General features: G+C 40.8%; 1 protein-coding gene across 4 annotated transcripts in view; it reads right to left on the reverse strand.

Annotated features, from left to right (window-relative positions):
- The window catches only part of fxr1 (FMR1 autosomal homolog 1), a 106,645-nt gene that overhangs the window by 29,726 nt on the left and 57,114 nt on the right, over nucleotides 1–19,805 (reverse strand). For all 4 annotated transcript variants that reach the window (XM_078563976.1, XM_078563974.1, XM_078563975.1 and 1 more), the window contains exons 11-13: nucleotides 15,821–15,907; nucleotides 12,820–13,018; nucleotides 5,823–6,032 (exon numbers count right to left, since the gene is read on the reverse strand). In XM_078563976.1, coding sequence (XP_078420102.1) covers nucleotides 5,823–6,032; nucleotides 12,820–13,018; nucleotides 15,821–15,907 — 496 coding nt within the window. The remainder of the gene's footprint in view (nucleotides 1–5,822; nucleotides 6,033–12,819; nucleotides 13,019–15,820; nucleotides 15,908–19,805) is intronic.

Genomic DNA, 19,805 nt, shown 5'->3' on the forward strand with positions numbered 1-19,805 from the left:
AGGAAAAAGTGTGTTGTGAAGAAAACAAAAGGAGGTTGCAGACGGATATAGATAGGTTGAGAGAGTGGGCAATAATCTGGCAGATAAAGTCCAATGTGGGAAAATGTGAAGTTGTTCACTTTGGCAGGAAGAATAAAAAAGCAGACTATTACTTAAATGGAGAACTGCAGAATTCTGAGGTGCAGAGGGATCGAAGTGTTCTCGTGCATGAGTCACAAAAAGTTAGTATGCAGGTACAGCATGTAATCAAGGCAGCTAATGGAATGCTATCCTTTATTAGGAGAGGAATTGAATATAAAAGTAAGGATGTTACATTTGTTATACAGGAAATTGGTGAAACCTCATCTCGAATACTTGTGCAGTTTTAGTCTTCTTATTTAAGGAAGGATATAAATGTGTTGGAGGTGATTCAGAGGAGGTTTACTAGATTTATACCTGGAATGAGCGGGTTGTCTTATGAGGAATGGTTAGACAGGCTGGGCTTGTTTCCACTGGAGTTTAGAAGAGTGAGGGGTGACTTGATTGAAGTATAGAAGACCCTGAATGATCTGGACAAGGTGGACGTAGAAAGGATGTTTCCTGTTGTGGGTGAGTCCAGAACTAGGGGGCACTGTTTTAAAATTAAAGGTCACCCTTATAGGAAAGAGACGAGGAGAATTTTTTCTCTGAGGGTTGTGCAACATTGGAACACTGCCTCAAAAGGCAGTGGAAGTGGGATCACTGAATATTTTTAAGTCAGTGGTAGACAGATTCTTGTTAGGCAAGGGAGTCAAAGGTTATCGGGGGTAGATGGGAATGTAGAACTCGGAAAACAAAACCATTAGCCGTGATCTTTTTGAATGGCAGAACAGGCTCGAGGGGCCAAATGGTCTACTTCTGCTCCAATTTCGTATGTTTGAATGTTACAGGGGCAGGTTGCCACATGGAAATATATGTTGCAGCTGTAACAGAGACCTGGTTCAAAGAAGGGCAGGCTTGGGCATAATATTCCTGGATACAATGTGTTCAGGCAAGATAGGAAAAAGAGGAAGGGGAGGGGAGGTGATTGTATGGATAACATTCCAGGGCTGGAGAATGAGGATGTCCCAGAGGGGTCAAGGACAGAATCTATTTGGCTGGAGCTAAGGAACAAAAAAGGTGCGATTACATTGCTTGGTGTAGTCTATAGAGCATCAGCCAGTGGGAAAGATGTAGAAGAACAAACCTGCAAGGAAATTACAGAGAGATGCAAGAATTATAGACTAGTTAAAATGGGAGGTTTTAATTATCATAATATAAACTGGAATTGTAGTAGTGTAAAAGGCAGAAGAGTATCAAGAGTTCAGAGTGTGTGTTCAGGATGATTTTCTACAACAATATGTTTCCAGTCTAACAAGAGAGGAGGCACTGCTAAACCTGGTTCTTGGGAATAAGGTGGGCCAAGTGAATCACGTGTCAGTAGGGGAACATTTAGGGGACAGTGATCATTGTGTCATAAGGCTGACTATGGAAAGGACAAAGAACAATCCAGAGTAAGAATAATTAACTGGGGGAAAGTCAACTTCAATGGGGAGAGAATAGATCTGGCACAGGCCAACTGGACTCAAAGGTTGGCAGGCAAAATGGTATCTGAACAATGAGCTGCCTTTAGAGAAGACTTGGTTCAGGCACAGACAAGGTATATTCCCACGAAGTTGAAATGCAGGGCAAACAAATCCAGAGCTCCTGGATAACAAAAGAGATAGAGATTAAGTTGAAGAAGAAAAAAAACTGTGCTTATGACAGATGTCAGGCAGACAATACAATCAAGAACCAGGCTGAATATAGAAGGTTCGGAAGGGAAGTAAAAAAGCAAAAAGAAGCAAAGGGAGAGTATGAAAAGAGACTAGCAGCTGATGTTAAAGGGAATCCAAAAGTCTTCTATAGGATTATAGATAGTAAAAGGGTGGTAAAGAGGGGTGGGGCCGATTAGGGACCAAAATGGGTATTTACACATGGGGGCAGGGAGTATGGTTGAGGTATTAAATTAATATTTTGCATCTTACTTTACCTACGAACAAGATGCTGAGCAGATCACAGTGAACGATGATGTAATTGAAACACTAGAAAGATTTAAAATTGATAAGGAAGAGGAATTGAATAGGCTGTCTGTACTTAAAGCAGATAAAGCACCAGGTTCCGATGGGCTGCATCCAAAGATACTGAGGGTAGTGAGAGTGGAAATTGCGGAGGCACTGTCCAATATTTTCCAATCTTCCTTCAACATAGGTGTTTCCAGAGGTCTGGAGAATTACAAATGTTAGGCCAGTCAGTTTAACTTCAGTGGTGGGGAAGCTTCTAGAAACGATAATGCGGGACAAAATACATTGCCACTTGGGCAAATGTGGGTTAATTAAGGACAGCCAGCACAGATTTATTAAGGGCGAATCATGGGCCGAATCTTCCGTGAAGTGGCAAACACTGTCGGTTTGCTACTCTGCTCCTATTTTCTTACCTTAAACTGGAGCTCCACAGTTCTTGCCCAGACCTCTAGGTCTGCTGAGAAATGTGGAGCCTAGCTGCTCCCAGAATCCTTCAGTGTAGTGCAGGAGCATTGAGGTTCATGAAGCCACACCCCTTTTTAACACCACTAACTGGGGGGGGTAAGCAGGTGGGTCAGGGGGAAGTTGTGGGGTCCAATAGGGGATCAGGGACAAAGTGGGGGGGTCAGTAGTACAGTTAGCCAGGAGTTAGAACTGGTTTTAATCCTTAAAATCACCAACTTTAAATTGGAGTTTCGGAGGATTACAGATCCAGATGCCCAACGGAAGTTGAAACTTCTCGTGCAGTCCTTGAGTGGGGACTTTCGAGGGATTCCCCCAGCGTACCTTCCAGGGTACCACCGGAGAGAGGAACATCTGGGCCTGTATTTAACTAGCTTGAAGTTTTTTGATGAGGTAACAGAGAAGGTTGATGAGGTTAATGCTGTTGATGTTATGTACATGGACTTAATAAATTTAATAAAATTGCCACACAACAGGCTTGTGGGCAAAATTTTGGCTCATGTAATAAAGGGGACGGTAACAACATAGATAAAAAATTGGCTGAGTCACATTAAACAAAGACAAGTGAATGACTGAATGTTTTTCAGATTGAGGAAGGTTTGTAGTGGAGCTCCCCAGGGCTTGGTGTTGGGACCCTTGCTCTTCCCGATATGTATTAATGGCCTAGATCTCAGTGTACAGGGCAAAATTTACGGATGATACGAAACTTGGAAGTGTTGTGATCTTTGAGGAGGATAGTGTAGAACTTGAAAAGAACAGACAGGTTGATGGAATGGGCGGAGAACTGGCAGATGAAATTTAACACACGGAAGTGTGAAGTGATTAATTTTGGTAGGAAGAATACGGGGGTGCGGGAGCAGAGGGACTCAGGTGTACACACGCATAAATAATTGAAGGTGGCAGGGCAGGTTGAGAGAGCAGTTCATAAAGCGTACAGCATCCTGGGCTTTGTTAATAGGGGCACAGAGTATAAAAGCAAGGATGTTATGTTAAATCAGTATAGAACACTAGTTTAGCCTCAATTAGAGAATTACATCCAGTCTGGGTACCAGAATTTAGGAAACATGGGAATGCATCAAGAGTGCAGAAAAGATTCACAAGAATGGTCCCAGGGACGAGGAACTTCTGTTACACAGATAGACAGGAGAACTGGGACTGTTTTCCTTGGAAAAGAGAAAGTTGAGAAGAGATTTGATAAGAGATATTCAAAATCATGAAGGGTCTAGGCAGAGTAGATAGGGGAAAGTTGTTCCTATTGGTGGAAGGATCAAGAACAAGAGAGCACAAATTTATGGTAACTTGCATAAGCAGCAATGGCAACATGGGGATTTTTTTTCCACAGTGAGTAGTAGAATCTGGAATACAGTGTGGTGGAAGCAGGTTCAATTGAGGCATTCAAGAGGGAATTGGATTGTTACCAGAAAAGGAAGAATGTGCAGGACTACAGAAGGCGGGGGAGTGGCACTAGATATACTACTGCTATGTAAGAGCTGATGCAGACATGACAGGATTAATGGCCTCCTTCTGTGATGTAACAAATCTGCGATTCTAATTTCTTACTGGTGCGAAGTGTGGCATCACAGACACCAACTGCAGTGTAACTGTAATGTTGCAACCCCTTGGATTTTCTACACTTCGTTAAGTTGTCTCAATAACATTCCCGCCACCTAGGAACTGAAAAGAAGTATTACACCAGCACTTTTCACTGGAAAACTTACCAGCAGCTCCAGGCTACCAAGCAGCACTCAAGAGAGAACTAGAAGTTTACAAACAGAAATCTCTTAAGTTGGGATGTCAAGTTAAGAAGGCTATTATATATCAATATATCAATCAATCATTGACTTTATAAATCAAGGAATAGTTTACAAAAGCAAGGAAGTTATGCTAAACCTTTATAAAACACTGGTGAGGCCTCAGGTGGAGTAGTGTGTCCAATTCTGGGCACAGCACTCGAGGAAAGATGTCAAGGTCTTAACAGAGGGTGCAGAGGAATTTTCTAGAATGGCACAAGGATGAGGGACTTCATCTATATTTTCTTAAGAAAACTGGAAAACAGTTGGAATAAACAGGTCATTGTCAGGTTTTCCGGCTGTAACTAATAAGGTACCACAAGGATCAGTACTTGGATACATTTCAGCACAGCTCTCAGTCTATATCAGAGATTTGGATGTGAGGATGAAATTTAATACTTCTAAGTTTGCAGGTAACACAAAACTAGGTGAGAATGTGTGTTGTGAGGGTGATGCGAAGAGGTTTCAAGCGGATTTGGACAGGCTTAGTGAGCGGGCAAGAACATGGCAAATGAAACATGATGTGGATAAGTGTAAAGTTATCCACTTTGGTAGGAGGAACGGAGGTGCAGAGAATTCTGAAAATGGAGAGAGATTGGGAAGTGATGCTGTCCAAAGGAACCTGGGTGTCGATGTTCATTATTAAGCAATTGAAAGCTAACCTGCAGGTGCAGCAAGCAATTAAGGCGGCAAATGGTATGTTGGCCTTTATCGCAAGAGAATTTGAGTGCAGAGGTAAAGATGTCTTGCTGCAATTGTATAGAACCTTGGCTAGGCCACACCTGGGGTATTATATACAGTTTTGGTCCTCTTACCCAAGGAAGGATATACTTGCCAAAGAGCAAGTGCAGGGGAAGTTCACCAGACTAATTCCTGGGATGGCAGGACTGTCTATGAGGAGAATAAACTTGGCTTCCCCAGAGTTTAGAAGAATGAGAGGTGATCTCATTGAAGTGTACAAAATTCGTAAGGGGCTAGACAGGGTAGATGCCGAAAGGATGTTTCCCCTGCCTGGGTTTGGGGTCGGGGTCGGGGGGGTGCAGATGGGGTCGAGAACCAGGAGACAGAGTCTGAGAATAAGGGGCAAGCCATTCAGAACTAGGATGAGAAGGAATTTCTTCACTCAGTGGGTAGTGAATCTTTGGAATTTTCTACCTCAGGGAGCTGTGGAAGCTCAGTCAGTGTGTTCAAGAGATCGATCGATAGAAGTCTAGATACTAATGACATCAGGGATAGCACGGAAAACTGGTGTTGAGATAGTTGGTCAGCCATGATCTGGTTGAATGGGAGAGCAGGCTCAAGGAATTGAATGGCCTACTCCTGCTCCTATGTTCCTACATAATCTGCTTCTAAATAGAACTGTCTTCTCCCCATTCAACATAGGTCTGACTGTGCTGTATAACCACAGCTGGCCATTTACGTCATTGTCAAAAATGCAGTCAAGGTTGCAGTACAAATGGCACTATTTTCAGACTAAACTGGATTAAAGGTGTGCTTAAAAAAAACTTACCTGAACTAATAGATGAATGTCCACCTCGTGGTCCCCCACGACCTCTGTTGGATTGCCCTCCACCTCGCCCTCTCCCTGCTCCAGGCCGCCTTCGACTATCACGATGTGGTCTTGAATCCCGATCATCTTCAGCAGCCAGTGACCAATCACTTAATTCATCCCTTCGTTCAGATTCAGTCTCTGAAGCATTTGATAATTCTGAATTTGTACCTGTACCACCAATAAATATAATAAACTGTAGTTATGAACAACATAAGACATTGGAGTCCATATACAATTATTGTGTTGTCCAATAACACTCCAAAAAAAACTCCAAGTCATCTGAAAGGCCACAGAGCCAAATTCTGTACAATCTGTCTAAAGTGCCCTTGAATTGTTTGGGATTATCTTAAACTTGTGCCTTCTTGCAATATTGACTAGCAGAAACAAATGATCACGACTGATCTGAGAAGCTATATAATCTTGAAGATTTTTTAATCAGGTCAGCTTTTAATCTCAGCTCCAGCGAAAAGCTCTAACTTGTCAAATCTCTCATCCTTGGTAATATCTGAATGAGCCTCCACCACATCCTTCTAATTGCCATTTTCTATTCCAACCAACATTCTAACCTGTAGTGTTGCATTCCCTGGATTTTCTACACTGCATTACGTTATCTCAATAACACCGTGAAAGATGGAAAAATCTGAACAAGTAGGGTGCACCAAGTGAAAGTCAGTATGAGTTTATGGGAAGGTGGTCTTGAGCAGCAGATCTACTGAAGTTCTTGGAGAAATTCACAGACCTTTTATATTCCAACCAACCTTCTTTTACAAGGTCAAGATTATCTTGCTTTTGTATTCAAAAATCCAAAATCTAATTTTCCAATTGCCTTTTTAAGGAATTTTGTCCTTGCATTGCCATATTTAATGACTTTTGTGTTTGCACACCAAGGTAGGGACCATTTACATTTACCCCATTTCCTTTTCCTATTCTTGCTTCCAAAAGGCGATATTTCCCATTTTTCGACGCTACCTGCTTCTACCACCTGCGCTGCAAGCGGATCTAGCCTTCCTATATTATTTCACAATCATTCACAATTTGCAACACCACCTGCCACCACCAATCCCTACCCCCACCAATCCCTACCCCCACCAATCCCTACCCCCACCAATCCCTACCCCCACCAATCCCTACCCCCACCAATCCCTACCCCCACCAATCCCTACCCCCACCAATCCCTACCCCCACCAATCCCTACCCCCACCAATCCCTACCCCCACCAATCCCTACCCCCACCAATCCCTACCCCCACCGCCCCCCACAGAACCACACCTTTGGAATCACCAAATTTGAATATTGGTCCCTTAGTTTCCAAGTCCAAATCATTTATGTACACATAATAAACAATAAAATTCCAGGACAGACTCGTAGAACACGACTCACCATATATAGATGGTCCAATAATTTCACTTTACCCATTATCTTTGCTTTCAATAATCTCAGTAAACATTCCCAAATCCATTAACACTGCTATAAGTCTCCAAGGTCCAATTCTTGGCTTCCTTGATGACAGGCCATATTTAGATGCATTTTAGGGATACCTAGGCACATCTAGCCAACACTTTCCTCAACTCCACAACCAAAGCTATGTGGTCAGACCTACCTAAAACAATCATTTGAAAATGTGATCACAGATAGAATATGAAATGTTTCGTGAAACAACTTGTCAGGGCCCATTTGAACAGGGTCATTATTGGATCTGGTAGTAAGCAAAGACCAGGTGGTGACAGAGGAAATGTCAAGAGAAAATTTTGACAGTGACAAAGTTACGGTGGATTTGTTTGATTTATGACAAAAACAATGAATGAGTTTAATAGAAACAGTTTAGAAAGGCAGATTGAGGGGATTAATCTTGGATTAATAGCACCATTAGAGAGAAACAGCAGGGAAGAAAAATTAATATTGAGAAATACTGTAGAATACTTAAGAGATATCACACAGGGAACGGACCATTATGCGTAATTTTGGAAGTAATGCAGGGAAGAAAGGCAAAAACATTGCTCCCAAAGTGCAAAGCTTCATGGAGCAGTGAATTGTGAAGGATAAAGGAAATTAAAGAAAATGGGCAGTGAAGCAATAATCTTAAAAGTGTCAAGCATTTTCTATAAATATATTTGAAATCATGAGCAGTCTCTGCAGCATACAAGTTGAAGTAGTAATAAAAGTAATAGAAATTCTTGATAACGCAGTTACTAATAGCCTAAAGCGGTAAAATAAAGTCAAGATACTAGGTCCAGATAGACAAGGATAGTTAAAGAGCTGGGTAGCAAAGTCAGTCATCATCTTAACATCATCTTCAGACAATCATCAGAAATGGTGCTAATGTCCAAGGACTGAAAAGAGAACGGTATAACCCCAAACATTATTAAAGGGGTATGGGGATGATTCAGGAATCTTCACACCAGTGAGCCTAAAATCAATTGTAAGTAAAATATAAGAAATGATACTGAAAGGTGGAATAATGATAAATCTGAACAAGTGTGATGCACTAAGTAGAAGTCAGCATGGATTTCTGAGAAGGCAGTCCTGAGCAGCAGATTTACTGAAGTTCTTTAAGGAATTCAGACATTTTTAAACAATGGAAAATCTATGGATTTGTTCTTAGATTTCAGCAAGGTTCCTGATAATCTGCCACACAGGCGGTTAGTGTGCGAGGAAGGCATGGCAAGGGTGGTAAACTTTAAGAAGGTACATAAGGATGACTCAGCAACCTTTTACAATAAGAAGCATAAAATCTTGTTTCTTTTGAGGAGGTCACCGGCATGGTGGATAAAGAAGTGTCTTTGCATGTTGGTCATATGGACTTTCAAAAGCTGTTCAATAAGATTAGATTAGAAAAAATGAAAACATACAAAATTGGACGCATCCTTGTGATATAGTTTAATAATTGGTTGGGAGAAGACGACAAACAATAAAGACAAAAGGGAACTGTCTCCGATTGGTGGGATGTAACAAGTAGTGTTGTCCAGGGATCTGTACTGGGGCCTCAGCTTTTCACAAGATAGTGAGATGGAATCTGTGGTCAAAGCTTGTATATTTTGAGACAGACCCTAACTGAAAAGGGAAACCGACCCCCTCAGTTTCTAAGAAAACAAAGGCTAAAACTGAGATTGGAAACCAAAACATCTGGTTGAAACTATATAAAAGGAGACAGAGCCATCAGAGATCAGTAAAAGTTGATAAGTCCAGTGGTGCAGTACAGGCAAGCTGAAGACGACAGGGGCTAGATCCGGAAGTGGAGAATAAGTTACTGCAGTGTTTCTGCTACTTGAAGGTAACATTAGGGGTCCTATGTTATCCAGACCGAGTTGAAGCTGTTCTACAGATATGTGCCATTTTTGGTGAACACTGCACTCGTGGAACTCAGGCTAGTTGTGCTCTTCTGTTGGCTGGGATCAGGCTATGACTTAGAAGAGGAGCCAAAATTCTTCCTGAGGAAGACATAGTTTTGAAGGATTTTGTGACTGAGATTAATGACCTACATGTTGAGTGGACTGCTGAGCAAATATGTAAGATCTGTCTTAGTCATATCTGCCATTTAATGTGTAAATTTATAGGTTACAATTGATCACAATTAGGCTGTTAATTCAAGTTTAACTTATGATGATTATGGGTTTTAGCGTATAGGACATTATCTAAGATAGTATTTAGTGTTTGCTTTGTTTGACTCTTGTATAATAAAAATTCTTCTGTTTTAACTGGAACCTTGTGGCTTCATTCTTCCAGTAAACAACTGGGGTTTTGGATTTCTTTTTCCACAAGAAAAGTTACTAGTCTTGTTCAGGGTCGTAACAAAAGATTATGTTAATGACTTAATTCTTTATCCAAGTTTGCAAATAACACTTAAGTTAGGAGGCACAGTAAGTTGTATAGTTGGGAACATGAAGTTTCAAAGAGACAGGCAGAATAATTGAGTGGGTAAAACTGTGGTGGGGGGGCTTCAAAATGAGGAAGTGTGAAGTCACCCGAGAAAGACAAACTGGAATATTTTATTTGAGATAGGCTTGGAGCTGTAAAGGAGGAGTCAAGGGTTTAGAAGCACAAAGTAAATGCATGCACACAAATCACTTAAAGCTAGTGCACAGATACTAAAATATCTGTCTTTGTATTTCAAAGGGATTGACATACAAAAGTGAGGAAATGATGCTTTAGTTGTACAGAGCCTTCAACAGAATCTGCACTACTGCAATCAGTTCTGGGCCCTGAACATCAGGAATAATATAACAGCTTTGGGGTTTGATAGGATATTTCCTGCAATAGGAAAATCCAGAACAGAGGAAGGGGGCACAATCTTAAAGCTAGTCTAGTTGGGAATGATATCAAGAAGCATTTTTTCACACAAAGGATGAGACCTGGGAATCTTTCCCTCAAAAGGCTATGGATATTGAGTCAATTGAAAAATGCAAGACTAAGCTTAACAAATTTTTGTCAGGTAAAAGTATCAGGGAGATGGCAAAAAGGTCACTGAGGTACAAATCAAATCTAACGTGGAACAGGTTCGAGGAGCTGAATGGCCTACTCCTGTTCCTATATTCCAATGTTTCTGACTTGTACTGAAAATCAACTAAAGGATCATTTTTAATTTAGCAGTATTGGCATGCCAAAGTGTCATTAGCAGATTGCAACAGAGGTCAAGTTTGAGGCCATTCACATCAGACAAGGGCTTAGGGGAACTGCGTCATTCCCCATGTCAGTGCCTTTACCAGAGTCAAACTGCCTAGTTTGAATTTAACCAAAAGCATGGCAGTTAACAGTTAATTGTTCTCTGCTGCATCCCCCGTGGCAACGCCTCTACCGATCAGAGTCCATGGCCAACCAATCAGCAGTCTCTTCTCATGTAGTATAAACTGTTGTTCCCTTTACTGTTAATTTATCTTGCGTAGCTGTTTTGGTGAGTGCAAGATGAAAAGCTTTGATAGCAGGTCTCTTTTTTCAGCAATGTTCACATTCTGTACTACCAAACAACTATTTTGAGTAATCTATGACTCACAAACCTTAAAAACTTATATATTTAAGGATGAGAGATTAATTTTTACAACTAGTGCTCTGCACAGCCTTATTCTGTCTTGCATTTTTCTATGTTTCTATGTCAAAATTTCCTCCAGCTGTACAAAAAGACCAAAGCTATCATTGCAGCCCCCTGCTTATTCCTTGCAACCGACTCCATCCTCCTCCCTTAATCAGGTTGAATAATGCAATACAAAATCTTAATGTCCTGTTCCATTTTGAGCTCAGCTTCAAAGTTTACATCTCATCCCTCACCAAGACCACTTGCACTTATCTCTGCAACATCACTTCCATATATCCACTGTTGATCAAACACTTCTCATTTTCATATCTTTAGCCTCGAGTCCTCCAATGTCACCTTTCCAGCTTCCATATTCTTCTTCTCAAGTTCACTGCCTGAAGATAGGTCTTTGGTGATTAGTTGCCTAACCATGGTAAAGTGCCATTTGCTCACCATGCAAGCTTTATGCTGAAATAATATCAAAGGTATCCTACAGGATAATGGCTACCCTGATAAGATCATTTCACGCTGTATAACGTGCAAGCTGTATAGAATGAGCCTATGGCCATCACTTTTACCCCTGAAATGTGCCCAGTCTACCTCAGATTACCCTTGAAGGGCAAGGTATCTCAAAAATTTGAACAACAGGTAAAGCAAGCTGTTTCACTATGCAGTAGTAACACGAGTGGTATTCATCACTAACAGGTCGCTGCCATCAAGCCAAAAAGACATTCTGCCTATCACACAAATGAACAACGTGGTATATGAATTTCAGTGCCAGTGTGATGCTAGGTATGTAGGCCATACACCCCAAAGACTGGCAGATCGTATCAAACAGCATGTTCTAGCTACTGTTCGCAATGGGCAAGGTACAGACTGTAACCATGCTTGCAAAACTCAAAACAGTGTCCAACATTAGAAGTGATTCCACGATTGAAAGACATATGCTAAATAATCCTCAATGTGCTAAGAATTATGCTGACAACCAATTTAAGATAGCCAGTCGGGCTCACAGTGTGGCACCTTTGCGTGTACTGGAGGCTACATATATTAACACGAGGCCCTGCTCTTTGCAGACAAAGAAGATGTACAAACATTGTGCCTGTTTCAGCTAAACAAAGTACGTGACAGCCATTCGCAGACTCATTCCTCAGGGCAATGCCTCGATTAATCAGGGTCAAGCTGCCTAGTTTAAATTTCAAATAATGCTTGGCGGTTAACTGTCAGTCACCATCAATCGATGCGTTCACCATGGCAATGCCTCTGAGTCCACTTGCTAACCAATCTGCACTCTCTTCTCATACAGTATAAATTGATGTTCCCTTTACATTTGGTATTCTTGAAGTGTCCTGATGAATGCAAGTTGAAAAGCTTTGACAGGTCTCTTTTTTCAGCAATTATCCAAAACTCAGTTGCTTAGATCATATTCCACACTATATCCCAAAAGCCCATAACTCCACCTTCACTGGCCTATATTGGCTCCGTCTTCTCAAATCACAGAATTTTAAATCCACGTTCTCATAATCCAATCCCTCCAAATCCTTGCTCCACAATACCTCTGTAGCATCTTTCAACCCAACACTTCCTTCTGCATTCTTTATTCCTCAGGCTCTGACCTTCTCTGCTTTCTAATTTCATCTTTTACTATAAAGGAAGGAAGTCTAACCGGTTTAAAATATCCTGGCTTATTCCTTTCTTGTTTTTGGAGGAGTGTCACATTTGCAATCTTTCAGTTTCCTGACAATTTTCTTTTTCTCAGAATTTTGGACAATTATATGAAGCTACTCTGATATCTCTTCCCTAGCTTTCCTCAGGATGTAAACTAGTTTTACATTATATAAAAACAACTGTTTGCTTCATTTCCACAACCATTCTGTATTGAATATATATTTGTCAGTTAAAGCACCTTAGCCCAAATCAAAATGCAATAAAAATTTTAATTAAAATTACCGTAACCAGAGGTATAATTTGGACCTCGACGACCACGGCCACGATAGGACCTGCTACCATGAAGTGAGGAAGCAGTACTCTCATCAGTAATATAGCCCTTATCTTTCTCTGGCCGACTTGTCACTGGTCTATATCCCATACCAATTTGCCGAAGCTGCTCATCAATTTGCAACCGGTCCATTCTCAGCTGCTCTACTTCCTAAAACAAGTAAATTTAAGGCAAATTAGAAAGATCACTGTCCTTTCAACCAACTGAGAAAGTCATCATACCATTTTTGATTGTTACTAATTATGAGGAAAAAGAATTCTGGAGGTTTTATTGTTATGCAGGACCAGGGGAAAGAAAAGGAAGATGGGAGGAGGACAAACAGTGTCGAGGAAGAAGGGTGCCATTTCTCATTCTGCTCAGAAATGGAAGAATTTTATTTCTGCATTAGACTCCATTAGAAAACAATGTTTGTTCTTGCATCATGAGCAAAACCACAGGAGTTACCTGGTCAACTAAGTTATTTGAATCAGAATAAAACATTTAACCTAGTGAAAACTTAAATACTTATTAATACATTGTAATTTCAGTTCACTTCAAAATAATATGAATAATCACACAAAGTTCAGGGAATCAATATCATTCACAGTCCCACAAGACCACTGCATGCTGCAGAAAACAAAGAGCAATTCCGAAAACACATTTTGTTTAACAGAATATTTTGTGGGAGGAAACTGTTCCTTAGTAGAATAAGAGGAAAAAACTTGATTACACTGGGGAAACTGCCACATTTATTTATGGTGCAAAACAACAATCAGCACATGGAGATTGTACAGAAAATCCTACTGTAAACACAACAGATTTGCACTTAATCCTGGACTGATGGCCCATTTGCAAATATAGATTATGCTTAAACACAGTAGTTGACATGTCTCCATGCATTAAAGCAGTTCACAATTTCAATAAACAGAGCAGTCTCAAACAAAGACAGTATGCACCAAATACAAAATATGGAACAGTAACCCCTCTTCAAAGAGAGGAATTAAAAGACAAAGATAAGGAAGCATAAGACCCCATTGCAGCATTAGAATAACACAAAAGGCACCATTTTTTTCTATTTCAGAAGAATTTATTAAGGTTTGTCTGGTGCAGTCAAAATTATGATCTTAATTACAAGTAATAAAAATAGACATGGTAATCCAAACATAAAAATTCTGATAATTGAAGGGAAAGACAATGGCACATCTTTGCAGAGATATTTAAATTAGGTTACGTTCATGATTTGAACATTAGGTATGTAAACCCTCACAAGCCATTTGTAGTAATAGGGCCCTTGAAAGCTCAGTTCATCTAATAACCCTAGTGATATGGTTTCTAACTGTAATAGCTAAAATAGATCTGCTTGGGATATAGATGCAATCAATAAACGAAACATCTGAAATGCAAGGTGCACAACCTTGTTTTCTTTGCCCGCTATGTTGATCACCTATATGTATTTTTTTGACAGATACTTTCATGATGAAAACAAGGATAAGGGAGTGGGTGAGAGGAGGAGGGTAGAGCAGCCTTGTGGACTTACATTTTGGGACTTCTATGCCAGATATAATATCAAGATTCAGCATCATTGCCACTCTCATAAGCAGATCTCAAGTCCCCTATGAACAGAGGTGTTTAATGAGGCTCAGGAGTGAAACAAAGTCCTTGCCACTGTTTTCCAGCTTGCTAAAATGCTGCTACATGACCTCCTTGTTTTGTTGCACAGATTAGAAATACTCAAAGACATAGGCTATAAATCGACAAATTTATTTTACATTAAGCAGGTAAATGAAAAACACTGATTACAAATAGTGTATACAAAACTTGTACTATTCTCTTTGAAATGCCATAAAACAAAGACAATTCGACACTATTTCTCAATCTAAAGCTGATCCTTGAAAGATGCTCACTCACTTAAATGACCAAATGCGACCATGGAGCCAATGATCTAACTCAGCCCCCCTCACTGACTTGAAACCGACTAAAGCATTAGCAGATTCTTAGAAGCTTGTAGCCAGATGCTCCTGGCCACAGAAGTGTCCATCAAAAGGACAACAAGAATTATCAGGCCCATCTCCCTCTCAGATCCAACACAACAGACACTAGTTGATCTGATCCTTTTATTACAGCTGCGGTCTTGCATCTGATTGGCTTCATTTTTTCTATTTTTTGCCCTCAAGTAAATTACCCTGCCAAAATGTTATATCCAGTGCATGCTTACTGGATTTGTCTCCCTAGATCAAAGTTTCAAAGTAGGACTGGGTCAGGGCAGGCACAATACATTTGATGTTGGTTGGCGGGGGTGAGATATTTGACAATATTTTTTAAATGTAAAACTGTGCATGCGTGTATAACTTCAATTTCTGACTTGAAACCAATAAGGGAAAAATAGTTTAACCTACAAGCACTTCCAACTCAATAGTGAAAGCACACAACCTATTTACCTTAGGCTCCTAGCAAATTACTGTTCCTACAGTTCCAAACCTGATGTTCTATACTTAGTCCAAATGCAGCCATCATTACCAAGAGCTGCTTGTCAGATACCATAGCACACTTACAGCAAACTCCACTAATAGAATTTTTAGCTTTACCATTTTAAGAAAAATCCTCAAAAGCAGATTAGGAAAGTGCGTCAGGCAGCATATAAGCAGTATTGCCTTTGTGACAAGATGCCATTTGCTTTCCTTGCACCGTTGCAGTTAAACTGGGACACCATTTTAGCCAACAAGGCCGCAGAAACTACAACCTATGCCATCTTGTTAAAGCTCCAACAGTAATGACATTTTCTGCAGCTGATATAACTTAGAGAGCACAACATAATACTATCTTTCAGTTTTCATCAATCTAACTGGAGTACTGTTCAAAAAGGTGATAATTTCAGTGACTAATCTCAATTCCACTTATCTATATTTGCATTGCCCAGTTGTTTTACGCCACTTCCACTACAGCTATTAATACAGGGAAGATAAACATACCCACCTTCAAGTAAGAAATATGGTACTCCAAAAGAACCTGCACATTTCCAATGCTTTCTTTTGTTCCAACAAAAGTGAAAGGCACCATTCCCTATGGAAATTTTTAGAAAAAAAAATTAAAACTATCGTTATTGCAATCTTTCAAATAAAAATGAAACCACAATTTTACACCTAAATAAATATACTTACATTTTGAAATAAAATTTATCCCTGTTAATGAAGGATTTCTGTGGTCTTCATCTTGCCCATGAGATCCATCTCCTGCTTCTCTTGACCCCATTTCATTGCTCTGGCTACCCAATTTCTCTTCCTAGCCCCATATGAGCCAATATTGAAATGATTCCCTCTTTTCCGGTACTGCACTCATCCCTTTGAAAATCACCAAATCATCACTCTCCTTAAAAAGAATCAAGACCCCTCTGAGTTTGCAAACTACTATCCCATTTGCCGTTCAAAGTCCTTGAATGTGTTATCACCTCACAAATCCATTTCATTCTTTTCCACAACTCTCAATCAGGTTTCTGTTCCTGCTACAACACTTGAACAGTCCTAATCGAAGTCAAAAATGACATACTCAATGACTGTGGTGTACTATGTCACCTTGCCACCTCAAACTCTGCAGTCCTCGACAAGGTCAACCACACCAACCGTTTTCCAATGTATCTCTGCACCGTCCAGTTTCAGTTAAACTGCACACAATCGGTTCCACTCTTACCTATCTAATTAAAGCCAGAACTAGTTCAGCAATGGTTTCTCCTCCTGCTGACTCTTCCTCATCTATATCCTGCACCTGCGACGAGTAACTCACCTCCTGACTCCCCAAAGCCTGTCCACCATCTAAAAGGCACAAGACAGGATTGTGATGGAATACTTCCCACTTGCCTAGATGAGTGCAGCTCCCACAATACTGAAGAAGCTTGACACCATCCAGGACAAAGCAGCCCGCTTGATTGGCACCACACCCACAAAACATTCACTCCCACCACCACCACTCCACCACCACCACGCGCAGCAGCGGCAGTGTGTACCATCTACAAGATGCACTGCAAGAATTCAGCAAGGTTCCTTAGACAGCACCTTCCAAACCCACAACCACTACCATCTGGGAGGACAAGGGCAGCAGACAGATGGGAACACCATCACCTGGAAGTTCCCCTCCCAAGCCACTCACCATCCTGACTTTGAAATATATCGCCATTCCTTCACTGTCGCTGGATCAAAATCCTGGAATTCCCTTCCTAACAGCACTGTGGGTGTACCTACACCGCACGGACTGTAGCAGTTTAAGAAGGCAGCTCATCACCACCTTCTCATGGATAACTATGGATGGGCAATAAAGACTGGCCCAGCCAGCGAAACCCACATCCCATGAATTAATAAAAAAAAGTCTTGGTAACATGAGGTCAGCTACCCCATACATGACAGACAGCTCTACCTCTCCACCAGCTCTCTTGACCCTTCCACAGCCTCTCTGTTGTTACATTGCTTGTCCAACATCTAGTCCTGCATGATGCACAAATTTATCCAGTTAAACATTGGGAAGACAATTTTTTGGCACCTGCCAAAAACCCTAACCTCATCACCTATTCGATCCCCTCACCAGTCACTGTCTCAAACTGAACAAGATTGCTCAACACCTTGCTATCCTATTTGACCACAAACTGAACTTCCAACTCCACCACAATGACTACTTACTTCCACCTCTACCTCAAAACATCTGCTCCTGAAATCCTCCTTGATGCCAAGGCCACTTCCAAACTCAACAATTCCAATGCTCGCCTAACTTGCCTCCCATCCTTCACCCTTTATAAACTGGCTTGTCAAAAATGTTACTACATGTTTAAGCTTCACTCATCCATCACCCTTGTTGTTGCTGACCACTGTCATTTGCCCACTGTATCTGGTTCTGCAATGCCTCAAATTTTAAAAAGTCTCATCTGTGTGTTTAATTCTCTTTATGGCCTTGCCCTCTCCCCATCTCTGCAACCTCCTTCAGCTCTACAATCTTCTGAGAACTCTTCATTCCTACAACACTGGCACCTTACACATCCACACAACCCCCATTCTTTGCCACACAACAGGAAGACTTGCCTTCAGCTGTTGAGGCCAACAGCTTTGGAAATCCCATCCAAAAACTCTCAAACTTCCCACCTCCCTCTTTTTAGAGCCTTATTTAAAACCCACCTTTTAGTCACCCCCTCCTTTTTGGGCTCATCCCCATCTCTGACCATCCATCTGTAAAGATCCTGCAGACATTTTTCCCCATTGAAGGCGCTATATAAAGTGTATGCTTCTGCTGTTGTTACACAAAGTGATCATTCCTTTAAGATAGTCTTCATTCAGATCACAAAATGAGCTTCAAATGCTGATTTCTAAGATATTAATTTAAAGTGAAGTAAAACTCACCAATGACCATTAAAATAAATAAAACTTGCATTTATATAGCATCATTCACATCTTCAAGACATCCTAAAACACTCTGCAACCAATTAATTATATTCAAAGTGGTCACAATTGTATACAAATTCAGCTGTCATGTTGCACACAGTAGACTCTCACAAACAGCAATGAGATAAATAATCAGCTAATCTGTTTTGGTGTTTACAGTTGAAGGATAAATGATGGTCAGGGCACAGAAGTCCCCTGCTCTTCTGCGAATAATGCCACGGGATATTTCACAGTGACCTGAAAGGCATGTGTGGCCTCAGTTTAACATCTGAACAGAAATTTGGTTCCTTCAGGCATTAAAGAACACTCTCAATATTGCAATGAAGTGTCTGCCTAGATTATTTACTGAAGTCTTAAAGTGAGGCTGACGCAGAGCCAAACTGGTACTGGTTTGGGTTACTGCTAAGCCCATGCTTACTAGTTATTGAAAAGCCTTAATCATAATAATCCACCAGTTCCTTCATTCAACTGAAAGCACTGTGCTGCCTTGCCACCTGAACGCACAGAAGTAAAATGGACTGTTGGAACAGAGCCCATAAGCGAAGCAATCATTCAGTTCTTCGTACTTAGAATACCATGGAGATATTTTTCAAGTAGCGCCCAAACAAGTTAGGCTCAAGGTGGGGGCAGCAGAGATCTGAATTTTGGAACCCCAGGAGCAGCACTTCTGCTTGGGCCACCCAAAAAAAAAATCCTGGGCAATTTTCTGAGCAGCCTCCAGGAGTTCCCTTACAAGCTACTGTTCAGGTTGTTCAATACCTGATACAAATGACTGCATCAGGCAGGCGTCAAGCATAAACGGGGCCCTGATTTTCCATTTGCTAGCCACCAATTTCTCAAGCGAAAAATGGGTGGCTGCAATTGAAATTCATGCCTCATGTCAGACTGCCTGACAAGGAAACTATTCCCCTAAGTGTGCTTTTTAAAAAATTCTTTGACAGGATGAGAGCATCCGGCTAGGCCAGCATTTTCAGCCATCTTCAACTGCTCAAAATGGTGGTGATGGGCTTCCTTCTTGAACCGCTACAGTCCATGTGGTGTAAGTACACCCACAGTGCTGTTTGGAACGGCTTTAAACCTACAGTATTTCTGTAATCAATGCAGTAAAAATTCAACAAGTTTTTAAATTGGAGGATATTTTAGAAACTGAAAAGGACGAGCCCAATTCACTTTAAAAGGCGCTTGATATTTAAAGGGGAAAAATTTAAACACGTTTTAACCAAAGTTAAGTGGTTAGATTGCATTCACAGTTGCAAACATAAACAGATAGATAATGACCAACAAATTTCCCATCATCCCACTGACTCTGATCAAAAGTAACTACAATTTTATGCCCACTAGTATTATGGAATTACACTAGGAAAATGTAACTTGAGATTTTATTGTTCCATCCACACCATTTACTGCCACAAGAGAGAAATCAATAAAAAAAGTGAGATAAAAACAGAAAATGCTGGAAAAACTCAGCAGGTCTGGCAGCATCTGTCGAGAGAGAAACAGAGTTGACAGCTCTGAAGAAGGGTCATGCGCATTTGAAATGT

Source organism: Cetorhinus maximus, chromosome 19, assembly GCF_964194155.1.
Source record: "Cetorhinus maximus chromosome 19, sCetMax3.hap1.1, whole genome shotgun sequence".
NCBI classification, from domain to species: Eukaryota; Metazoa; Chordata; class Chondrichthyes; order Lamniformes; family Cetorhinidae; genus Cetorhinus; species Cetorhinus maximus.